This window comes from Sitophilus oryzae, unplaced genomic scaffold (assembly GCF_002938485.1).
Source record: "Sitophilus oryzae breed Bouriz unplaced genomic scaffold, Soryzae_2.0 scaffold_1649_pilon_pilon, whole genome shotgun sequence".
Lineage (NCBI taxonomy): Eukaryota > Metazoa > Arthropoda > Insecta > Coleoptera > Curculionidae > Sitophilus > Sitophilus oryzae.
Window position 1 is genome coordinate 1 of NW_022146335.1, and position 12,120 is coordinate 12,120.

Here is a 12,120-nt window from a genome sequence, read left to right on the forward strand (position 1 = left end):
GGTATATTTTAAATTGTGGTGAATTATTCTAGATGTGGTTAATATGACCAATGCCTGTTTTAGAATGTGCCCTATTAGAATACAGTAGCGGCTATTACATACTAAGAGAGACAAAATCACTTTTAAATAAAAATAAAATCTGTTCAGTATTTTTTTAGATAGGAAAAATTGAGCCCTCTTAGAAAAATAATTTGTTAGCCGCCACTGTAAGAATACAAAATAAAATATATACAGTTTCGTCTAATTTAATGTCTAGTAAACTTCCTACATGAAATTTAGATATTGTATATATTTTATTTTGTTACCAACCCAAAAAACTGTTTTCTCACGAAAAACATACGTGTTTACAAATTTTCAGTGCTCTTATCCACGGCCAATGGGTCGGTAGAATTGGTTTGACGTGCCTGGACAGTTCCAGCTACAGAATAAGAAAAATCGATGACGTTATAACCTCACTTTTCTACGATACACAACCGGTATACAGAGAAGACCAGGCTACTAGTAACATAGCAAGTTGCCGGACTAATTTACGTTTACCCGATTTGCGTTCGTACTCGAGGTTCATTGCCGGCTAGTCGGCTGGTCAGGCAGTAAGTAGTTGGTCGTGACAGACTAGGAATACGACGCGAGAAGTGCCGAGTATTTACTATTTTTCATTTTAAGTGTTTACCTTCACTTAAGGTAACATTTAAAATAAAAATACTTGAATATTTATTATTTGAGTGTGTTTACAAGCCAAAACTAAAAATAAATAAATTCTCCAAACCCCAAAAAAACTAAAATATTACTCTAAATAAAAAAAGTTATAACAAGTGTTCAAAAAGACCACCTTCTTGTGGTAGACAGAAGCCTAGGGGGTCGTAAAATCCCCGTCTGACATTGGCTAACATATTAGGGCTAATAGTTTGGAAAGCCTCTCGTATTTTTACTTGAAGCTCATCCAGATTATTAGCCCTATTATGACCATACACTTTGGATTTTACATAACCCCACAAAAAGAAATCATTGGGAGAAAGATCTGGTGATCTAGCGGGCCACAAAATAGTTCCATATCCTGGGAAAAGTATTGTTCAAATATTCTTGAACAATACGGGCATTGTGGGCAGGGCAACCACCTCAGCAATTTGATTACTTGAAAAGGTGGGATTTTGATCCGCGGTACCACAAATGTTTGTATATCCCGATAAGATCTATTTTGGAAATACCATTTTACAATTTGAATTTGCTCACGAACTTCGTAAACATCCATTATTTTACTTAAAAAATAAATTTTACACGAGAACTGTCGCGAGAATCTATGTATTCGTTTTAGCTATTAGTTCAGTTTCGTTTTCCTAGTTATCGATTCTGAATCGTCCTAGAACTCTCCAGCGCATGCGCAAATGAAATAATGTCTTCATATTTCCTTCTGCGCATACGCATCACAATTCTAGGACGGTTCAGAATCGGTAATAACAGGAAAACGAAAAAAGCTATTAAAACACGAATAAATACAAATTCTGAAACATTCTTATCACATATCTACCTATTTTTATTTTATCGCATTTTCTCGCCTGCTTTTATCCGGCGGACGGGTATACGCTAATTCGTCCGGTTCTGCCTATGTTACTACTACGGTGGTCCGGTCTGTATAATCACATGCACTGAGTAAAAGGCTTTTGTTCTGTGTATAGAATACCGGTTGTGTGTAAATTAAGTGTATTATACTAGGCTGTAAAAAATGAAGTTTACTAGGTTCAAAAATTGATAAGTTGTTGTCAAAATTGAAGTTGGCATTTGTGACATTTTCTCTTTAACACAGTAAGAATTCGAAAAAATATTAGATAAATTATTTTATTAAAATATAATACAAATTTTTTATGGTTATGTTTCATGTTTTCTTTAGTTCCTAACTAAATTTCTGGATCGTATTTCAATAAAGGAACCCACTCTTCTATATCTTTAGAATCTAAAATTTATATTTATATTCAATCTGTAATAGAAAGTATGTTAGTAGGGAGGTTACTTGACAATCTATATGAAAACCGGAAATATACCGGGTGTTTTTCAAAAGTGGCTCACCCTTGTAGGCTTGGTGCATTCTCCGACGGTGCTGCCACTATCACAGAATAACGAAAACAACTAGTATATTAATTATTCTAAAAGTGTAAGGAAGTATAAGTTATCTTTAGGTCTAACTTGTATTATAATTTATTATTCCAGTTAAAAAAACTTTTTAGATGAGTTCAACTAAGGTAGCGAGCATAGTTTTAATTACCGGTTTTGCCAGTGGCGTATAATTGGGGCTATTTCGGCTATAACGTAATTTTTTAAAGATACATAATTATAATTTTAGGAGATGTTCATAAATCATTTAATCACTAGTTGATTAAAAAATGTATACCATTAATATTACAAATTATATTTTATCCTCTCATAGTATATGTCTATTTAATTTTTTGATTCTATAACGAGCACTTTGTTTACTCACTTGTTTCGTCGAACTGCTTGAATTCGTTTTGCTTTTGATCAAATCGGTGTGAGAAACTATGAAGCTATAAAATGTTTGGTTTGGTTTGGTTTGAATGTCCGGGAAAGTTGAGTTATTGAATGTTATTGCACTGAACAACGCCCTAATTACGCTCTCCTTTACGCGTTAACATTTTTTTGGCATTTTATCAACATTTGAAATTGTCACAACACAACAAGACGCCTAGTTCGAATTCTTTTTCACTTATTTTTTACTACCCGAAACAGCGTTACATCACACAAACCTCGCACCTGAGTAATTTATAGTCTCAATAACTGCACTAGCAAAAAACTAAAATGCTTAAATATTATGACAAAACCACGATTTCAATATGATTTTAATGCGATCAACATGACGGCGGCGTAAAATACATACTGATAATTCCAGATTTTTGCCGTTGAAGAGCTGCGGTCGAAATTTGTTGAAATCAACTGAAATGCACCGAGCCTATAATTTTTATTTTTTCAAATAAAAAACGATAGTAAAAGACAAAAATAAAATATCAAAAATTATAGACAAACGGTTACAGTAAAAGCCTTTCTCCATAATATCACAATCGCCGAGTGCCCTAATAGCACCATAGTTCCACTGCATCGACATAAATCACAATTATTTTTTAATTGTGACCCAAGGCGGCGAATTCCCGCGCAGATCCTGCCGAGATTACCCGACGACCTATCGACTATCTCCGCTAAAACAACTCTATTATCTCCGTTTCATTCCTCTTCTGCCCCATCTACACGTTGCTTTCTTCTCTCTCTCACGTATGTCGACCATGGATAAGTCTCCGTTATCTTTCTATCTTTATCTTTCTCTTCTGTGTGTGTGCCATTCGTAACAACGCGATACAGTTAGTCGTGTGTTCCCGTATAATCGATTCTATCGGCGCATACCTGCTGGATAATGCAGATACGGCACCTGGGATTTAGAAAGAAGAAGGAAAAACAACGGGCTTCTGTGATCCGATTGGCCGATAACGAATAGAAAATAGAAACACAGTGGCGTGAGGAAATTTAAGCTTTAACCTTTTGGTGGTCGCGCTTCATTTTTTACATGAACCGTCTGCCTGCTAAATTCAAGAAGTCTTAAGCGTTGCTAGTGGTGTAAGACATAAAATAATATGATAATCAAATTAAAAACTCTTTATTGGACTTGCTTCATCACAAAAAGCAAAGATAAACATAAAATATATAACATAAATTACGTAGAAATACAAACTAATAAATATTGTTTAAAAAGAAAAATAAATAATAATGAAAAAGTCAATCCTTAGAAAAGTGATTAGAGAACATTTGTGATTATAGAACATTTGTGTGTGCTCCAAACATACGAAATTGTGACACTGTACATAAGAGTAACGAGTTCACAATGCTGTTAACCTATCACAATGCTGTGCCGATCCTCTAGCAATACTGTATTCAGCGCTTCAGAATCTGAAATTTATTTTTCTGTATCAGAATTTATTTCGGGTCCTTCTATAATATCCACTTCTTCTTCTTCCTTTTCATGGTCATGTTCAGTAGTCAATTCGTCATCTTGTTCAAACAGTCTTGCATGAGCTGTTGCAATCATTTTTCCTTTGCCTTATATGAGTACATCTAAAAAATAATACTTATTTAATAAGAAAATGTCGATTGTTCGCTTCTTTTATCACAATTTACTCATTTTCAATCAAAACAAATCAGTAAAATAACTTTAGTTTTCTTACTGAAAACTTTTTTTCATAATCCTACCAATGATTTTAATTATTTTTTTTTAAGTGATAAAAGTGCTGTTTTAGCCAGTAGTCGGACAGTGCTTGCCAGTGTCCGGCCGGGTAGTCACCATAAGTCGGACACTTTGTGATTGGCTGATTCTGTACAGTCCCGTATTTAATATATTATGTATATTTTAAAGCGCAAATTTAATATTTAACATTATATACCGTAATACAAAAGCCAAAGTAATAAGATTCTTTGGCTTTTGTATTAAAAACAAGGTCTCTATGGGATCAATGGACGCCTTTTTTAATTATATACCGTTTCTTGTTGTTTGATATCTGCATATATGGAAAAACCATCTTTAAACGATCATCGATACCATGCAATGCTGTTCATAAAACCATGCTTCCATTAGTAAACAGCATTTTCAATTTTTCTTCTTCTAGATACAATTTTTTCAACTGTATTAAGTAACACCTGTTTTTTTTTATTGGAAATACGCAAACAGTTAGTTTTCAATCCAGGTAACATTTTTTTTCAATTTCTCTGGTTAAAACAAGTGCTGGTTCCATTCGTTTGCAAACGTCGCTTATTTATCTTTAAAATACGGTCCTGTGCTGACACACCATGTTGACTTGGAATCTTGTACTGACGTTGCATGTTTTACGCAATTTTCCCTGTTCCTTCGGACAGTTTGGACTGTTTTTTATAATGCATCTTTGTTGTATTGATGAAAATTCCCTTTTACTTTAGGATTCATGTTTGAAAATAACCAAAATCTCACAAAAATCAGTCTGAAAACCGCAATATGACGTCGAAAAAGGGTCCAACCTCCCAAATATATTAAATTAAGCGTTGACTGGTGGTCGGACAGCTTTTATTTCCTTTGATCTGTGTTTGTGTTGTGTTTTTGCTGTCCGACAACTAAACACTACCAAAAACTCATGTTTAATTATATTTCAAACGAACAGTAGTTATTACATATAAATTATCAAGAAAAAGGCTAAAACAAAAGAGTCCTTTTTCCTGGTCTTCTAACTGGACTTAAAACAAAATTATATACGAGTTTATTGGACACCTAAATTTAACATTAAAATTATGAAAAGTATCTTTTTTGTTATTTGAAATAATAGTTTAGACTATTCTGCATACACGTAAAGTTATAGGTACTTCATAAATTAAATACAAAATGTTTAACTTACCTTACAAACTATCCCAACTCCACCTTTAACAGGCAAAAATTAGGAAGCACAAACGTGTGGTTACTTTCCCGAATTTTTCACGTTTTTAGGGTGACAATTTAGGCAAAGAAAATGTAATATAACAAAGCGAAAGAATTGGTAGAATTGGGTTTTTAAGTATTAGAAGGCAATACTAAGCCATATTTAACTTATTTTCTAATAAATACGTTTTGTCCGACCACTGGCATATAGACCCTACATACCGTAGCTTTTTCGAATCTCGACAAGATCTTTAGGCTCATGACGTTTTAAGTGCTTGTCGGTCTGACCATACATTGATGAGCTTTTCGTAGTAAACTCTCCTATTGTTTTCTTTCGCGCATATGACACTTACTCCCGGTAATATGACACTTTAGTTGCTAAAGTCAGAATACACAAAACTTGTTACTAAGGTTATTATATGACATATTTCTAATATATATTTTTTGTTTCAGATCATGACCTGCCAAGATGCCCATCCTACTTCTAAGGCAACCGTCCAACACTTCCTTGGCGGCCATCGTGGAGAAATCCCAACGTCAGCCGAGCCATACCCACTTAGGCTACGACCTCCAACTTAAAACAACCAGCTCGACCTTGTTCTACTCTCCAGGCCTCCAGAACACGTACCTAACCCATCGAAAGTACCTCTAGAACTATCTAAACCTTTAACACATTTAAAACTGTCACCTGACGAAGGATTTGAAAGCGATATCGATACTATCTCTATAGTGAGCAGTGAAAATGAGTCGTTTGCTGTTGACAAAGTTGGACAGAAACCTGTTCTGGCTGAAACGGATAGTGCCAATGGAGGGTCGGGTACAGAAAGTGAAACGGAAGCGGAGAAAACTAGTACATTGACTCCGAAAAATGCCAACACAATTAAAGAGGGCCTGGACAAGCAACTGTTTTTACACCAAGCTAAGGAAACTTTTGATCTAGTCGACTGCGTTTGTTATTCCGATGTGACATACCCTGACGTTTTGATATTCGTCATAAAAAGCGAGGCTCTAGTGTTCAGGTTTGAAAGCCTTCAAAAATTACAAACATTCTACACGAATTTTACAACTTTGAAAGCCGTGACCAATCAGAAAGCTTACAATTTGAGTAAGAATGTTGCAACGAAATATAACTTACTGCACAGAACAGATCACAATGGTGTTACACACATTGAAATCAAGAAACAGAACGCTAATAACAAGCCTCAGAATTCTTCGAACAGCGGTCATTCTAATATTATATCTATTGATACACCTGATGGGACGATATCAAATAGGAAACTGTTTGAAGTTGAAGATTCCAAATCAAACAAGCTGAAAGACGTAAACTTGCGTCAAAGGGCCGAGAGTAAGCTGATCACCGATATGAGGTTGTTGAACGATGCCAAGTTCAACACGATCAACAATAAGGTGGGAGGTAAGAAGATGATGGTGAGGAGTTCCATAGAGAATATTTTAAATGTAGATAATAAGGAAAGCAATCTAGTCAAAGATGATGGTGTAGTTGGTACATTGAGGAAGGTGTGGAATTCCGCAGAGGATTTGTTAGGTGAGTTTATTTTTATTCTGTTTAAAACATTTTTACTAACATTATTCCTTTAATATACAACAACAAATCGTCTCATTTAAAATATATGTTTAGAAAGAGAAATTAGATTTTGATGTCAATATGACCCCTATTTTTAGGGGACGCCACATACATGTGTTTTAACTGTTTTGAAAAGTAATAACTTTTTGTCCGTACCTGTATAAAACTACTGACTACTGAGTGAAAAATATACATTTCCGTGATTTTTTACAATACATGTCATTATTTGACAAAAAATCAACATGTTATGAGTAGATAGTTATTTGACTGAAATGATAAATTTGAGAACTTTTTTTTTTTTAAATTATTCTTTATCATAAATTTTTCTTTGAAGAAATAATGATAAACAGTTTCTGTTGAACTTTGGGCATAAAAACATTTCAAATTTATGATTTCAGTCTAATGACTCTTTAGTCAACATGTTTAATTTATGTCAATAATAATAATAATAATAATATATATCATTTACAACAAATGTAATTTACAAATACAATAAAAAAAATAACAATAAAAAAAAACATTGGTTTAAATTCAGTTCCCGTCAGATCACAATATCAGCTAGTATAAATGTGTGTTATGTAGCTAAATTATTTTACTGTAACTTATCTACAAATATAAGTAAATTATATAGTAATCCTATGACTAAGAAAATTTAATATGAAATTCAAAGCAATAAACACAAAGAAAAGTATTTTATACTAAAATAATTCTGAGGTAAAAAAAACTAAGAGGGAAGAGAACTATCCAGAAAATGGTTTTTAAGTTTATTTTTAAATGCAGCACTCTGAAAGTTTATCATTTCTGCTGGTAAACAACAAAGCTGGTAAAGCTTGGAAATATTAAATGAGAAACATCTAGTGAACAATGCTGTTTTGTCAGGTGATGGAGTAATAAGTCCCTTAAATCTAAGGTTTAAGTTGTGCACATCTGTTCTGAATTTTATTTTATTCACCAAGTATGGAGGACACTTCTTAGAAATAACTCCATGAAATAAAACCAATGAATGCATCTTACGTCTGTTTTCCATATTCAACCACTTAGCTTCTTTTAACTTATGCGAAATGGGATCATATTTTCTTATACTATAAATAAAACGTAGGCAGCTTTTTTGAAGCTTCTCTATTCTGTTAATGTCAATTTTTTCCAGACATGGTCCATATATAACGTCACAGTAGTTGAAATGGGATAAGACAACTATTTCAGCTAACTTTATCTTTAAAGTTTCCGAAAGTAACTTTCGATGCGGATATAACATTTTTAAAGAGATGTAAGACCTTCTGATACATTGAGAGACATGTTCCTTAAAGCGAAGATTATAATCTATAATTAATCCCAAATTCTTGGCAGATTTAGTAAATTGTAATTTTTGTTCAGCTAAACTTATTGACATTACGTTAGATAGAAAATCCCGGTGTTTTCCAGATATCATAACAAGATGATTTATCTGGATTTATTGCCAGGCCGCGATGATTTGAGACTTGTACTAATTTATTTAAATCGTCATTTATTAACGTTTGAGCTAATGTCCAGTCATCGAAATTAAACGAAAAGAAAAGTTGTGTATCGTCTGCGTAGCAGTGTGCATTAACATTATCTAGGTATGTAGAAATATTACTTGTATATATTGTAAAAAGTAAGGGTCCCAAGATAGATGCCTGTGGAACTCCACAACTAATAACTTCCCTCGGAGATTACCCTGTAGTAGTTTTTACAAATTGCATTCTATTATTTAAATAATTTTCAATTAGACCGACTGCATTTTCTGAGAAGCCTACATAATGTAATATAGATAGAAGTAGTTTATGACTTATTCTGTCAAAAGCCTTTGAATAATCTAATAGCACCAGTAGATGATGACCGGTGTTGACAATTAAGATTCCAAATATCTCGAGAACCATTACTTGTACTGATCATCACAAAGAGACCTATTTTACGTAAAAAACGCAATAAATGTATATTTTTTTCTCAGTAGTTCCATACAGGAACGGACGAAAACTTATTTCTCTTCAAACCAGTTAAAAAATATGTAAGTGGCGCCCTCTTCAAGTAGGAGTTATATATAGGTATCAAAATCAAATTTCTCATATCAAAAATCTCCCAGACATCAATTTTCATCCAAATATTGACTTTAGTTCAGAAATTATTTGGAAAAAATCAAAATAAAAATGAAATTTCTACACCCTGTATCTCCAAAACTAAGCATTTTAGGACATACATTTATTTTATATAAACTTTTTTACTTACTTTTATCTGCAGAATGTGCTACCGAAGTTTCCGGAATACAATTCGGACCACCCTGTATAATTACATACAAAGTATGACTTTCAAATCTTTTTGTAATATTTGGAACGTTTGAAATTGTTTCAAAAATTATTTGTGGCATTTGAAAAAAAATGGCATGTTCTATTCGGAGTAAAAGTGACTTGAAAAAACAACTAGACTAAAATCAATCATAATTTTTCAAATTTAACATACCATATTGTTATCTGTGATTGAACAATTTTTGTGATAGATATAATGCGAGATATAATGTTTTGACTTTGTAAAAAAAATTAAAAAAAATTTTGACTTTTTAACTTGTTTGTGATTGTCTTTTATAAATTTGACCTCTGTAATTGTTTTTAGCTTTAGGCCTGAAGATGGGAATATTTTAAATTCCCGAAACATGTCGCCCCCCCTTGGTTTTTTAAGCATTAAAATTTAAATTAAACAACTTAAAGATTGTGAGTTATTGTCCTTTTACCCTCCTTCAAACGTTTGCTTTGATAATATGTACTCACACTGGGTTAGGGAACGTTTACTTTTATAACTGTTCGTTTTTTAATTCTGCGCCTAGAAGAAAAATACTATTACACTTACATTAAGGTGTTGCATACAAAACATTGAGATACATGATTTTAAATATTGCAATGTTGTCCACGCAAAAAAATACCTTGTATGAGATGTGAGTTTTTATTCACGGATTTTTTCTGTTATCCTTGGTGTTTAGGGAAATATATCTAATAAAAAACATCCAGACAAGAATTTTCATCCAAATGTCGAGGTTAATTCAGAAATTATTTGGAAAAAATCGAAAAAAAAATGAAACTTCTATACCCTGTATCCCCGAAACGAAGTACTTTAGGACATAAATTTATATGAACTTTTTTACTTATTTTCATCGGTAGAATATATTGCCGAAGTTTACCGAATACAATTCCGACACCCTCAATACTTCACACCCTGTATATATTGGAATAATAACCTAATGCTAATTATCATTTTTTATTGTTCCAGATTCCGATAATCCTCGAAGACCTGAACGCCGGAGAAAAAAGAAACCTGCACCCCCACCACCCATCGCAAAACCTGAAAAAGTCGAGGATGTCTTCAGCGGACAATTCGTCCGAGTCAACGTCCATCTAGTCAAAGACTTGGTCGACAAAAACCGACTGGTAGTCAAAAGCAGTGCTAACGAACCTCATCCCAAAAAACTCGGCCAAAACTTCAACATCCTCAGTTCTAAAAACAATTTCACTTCATTCCTCAAATCGAAAATCGAACCGAAAGCCACTGGTCAGGTTCTGAGGTACCACCAGGACAATGCGACGTTGAATAGACCAACACGAACGCCACTGTACGAGAAAAATAACTCTTGGACCAATTCAGTACCGAGAATCTTAAAGAAAACTTCTCGAAGTAAGAGCGAGACTAGAAACTCGCCTCAGAACTTTCAACCTATGGCCTATAGGTATATTGATACTACCATGGACTACCCTTACAACACCTCCATGCAAAACAACGCCATGTTCCTTACCGCTACAGGTCTCAAGCCTAAACCTCACAGCACGGAGACTTTACAACGTAAACCTCACAACATTGAGACACAACCACGTATTTCTTACGCGTATAACGTTACCAGCTTGCCCAAACACCAAGAGAACAACATGGGTAATAGGATTTTTGGTCTGACGCCTAAACTGAAGGATTTCAGTAAGGGTGACAGTGTTGCCAGGCTGGGCAACAAATGGGGAAGTGCTAGCGACTTAACGTTTCTCAGTAACGATAAAAATAACCTGAAGAGTAGCATAAAGAGTGGGGAAGGCGGTTCGAAGAAAAAGAACGAGAAAAAGGTGACTTTCAGTGCATATAACACGGTTCAAGTTGTTTGAAAAGGAAATAGATCGGGTTTTGGCGTTTGGTTTTCGATCATCACGAATGTGAATGGTGAAAGTGAATTTATCTCCAAATTTATAACCAGAGCAACGGATGGAAGCGTATCAAATATTTCGGGAGTGAGCAAACTGGTCCACAATCAGATCTGTACGTTTTAAGATCAAAATCAATAGTATTACATCTTTTGCTTTATTGCTGCTTCTTTGTGTATACAAAATGTCAAAGAAATAGTGTATCTTACTTCGGTGAGTGATTCTACATAATATAAAAATAAAACAAAACGTTCCTATGAACATAATATGCCCTAAGAAGTTACAGTTCCCTCGAAAGTTCAATTAAAAATAATATACAGGGTTACAATTTAAAAATATTTTTATTTAAGATACAGAGTGTCCCAAATAAATAAAAAAATATCAAAGTTGTATTTTTTAAATGGAACACTATACATTAGCATTTTAGTTTCTACGATTAAAAGCAAAGGTAAATTTGATTAAGGTTTATTACACTTAAATTACTGTTTTTGAATATTTTCACTTTTGTGAAATTGCAGTATAAATTTTAAGGCTTCATTTCTCCGAGGGTATCAGAGTTTTTAATACTAAATATTTACTGAAGTTTATCTATTGATCAGTTATTGTGTTGCAATAATAAAAACTTTAATACCTTATACAGAGTGTCTAAAAAATTATTTTAAATAATTACTAGCTTTAAAAGGCAATAACGTGTTTAATTTAAATGGAACACCCTATATATTTTATGAGAATCAGATGCACAATTTAATTGTCTATCAAATTGTATTATACCATTTTTTACCTGTCTCTTCAAGTTTCCGTAGAAAATGCATTTTCTTGTAATTTAGAACTCATTTATCAATATATCCATGGAATACTGACATTTTAGATTTTATTTTTAAAGATATACCAAATTTTTAAAGAGTACAGATACTAAT

The 12,120-nt window shown here is 33.3% G+C and overlaps 1 protein-coding gene across 1 annotated transcript; it reads left to right on the forward strand.

Moving 5' to 3' along the window:
* The first annotated feature begins 5,886 nt into the window (after positions 1 to 5,886).
* Positions 5,887 to 11,534, forward strand: LOC115880716. Its single transcript, XM_030897994.1, has 3 exons — positions 5,887 to 6,018; positions 6,084 to 6,977; positions 10,293 to 11,534. Exons 1-3 carry the CDS (start codon positions 5,901 to 5,903, stop codon positions 11,165 to 11,167), a joined length of 1,887 nt encoding a protein of 628 aa, XP_030753854.1. The 5' UTR covers positions 5,887 to 5,900; the 3' UTR covers positions 11,168 to 11,534.
* The last annotated feature ends 586 nt before the right edge of the window (positions 11,535 to 12,120 follow it).

Coding starts and splice junctions, on each gene's coding strand:
- LOC115880716 (XM_030897994.1), top strand. CDS start 5,901: ATGCCCATCCTACTTCTAAGGCAACCGTCCAACACTTCCTTGGCGGCC. Junction 6,019..6,083: donor CCTCCAACTTAAAACAACCA/GCTCGACCTTGT, acceptor AAGTACCTCTAG/AACTATCTAAACCTTTAACA. Junction 6,978..10,292: donor TTCCGCAGAGGATTTGTTAG/GTGAGTTTATTT, acceptor TTATTGTTCCAG/ATTCCGATAATCCTCGAAGA.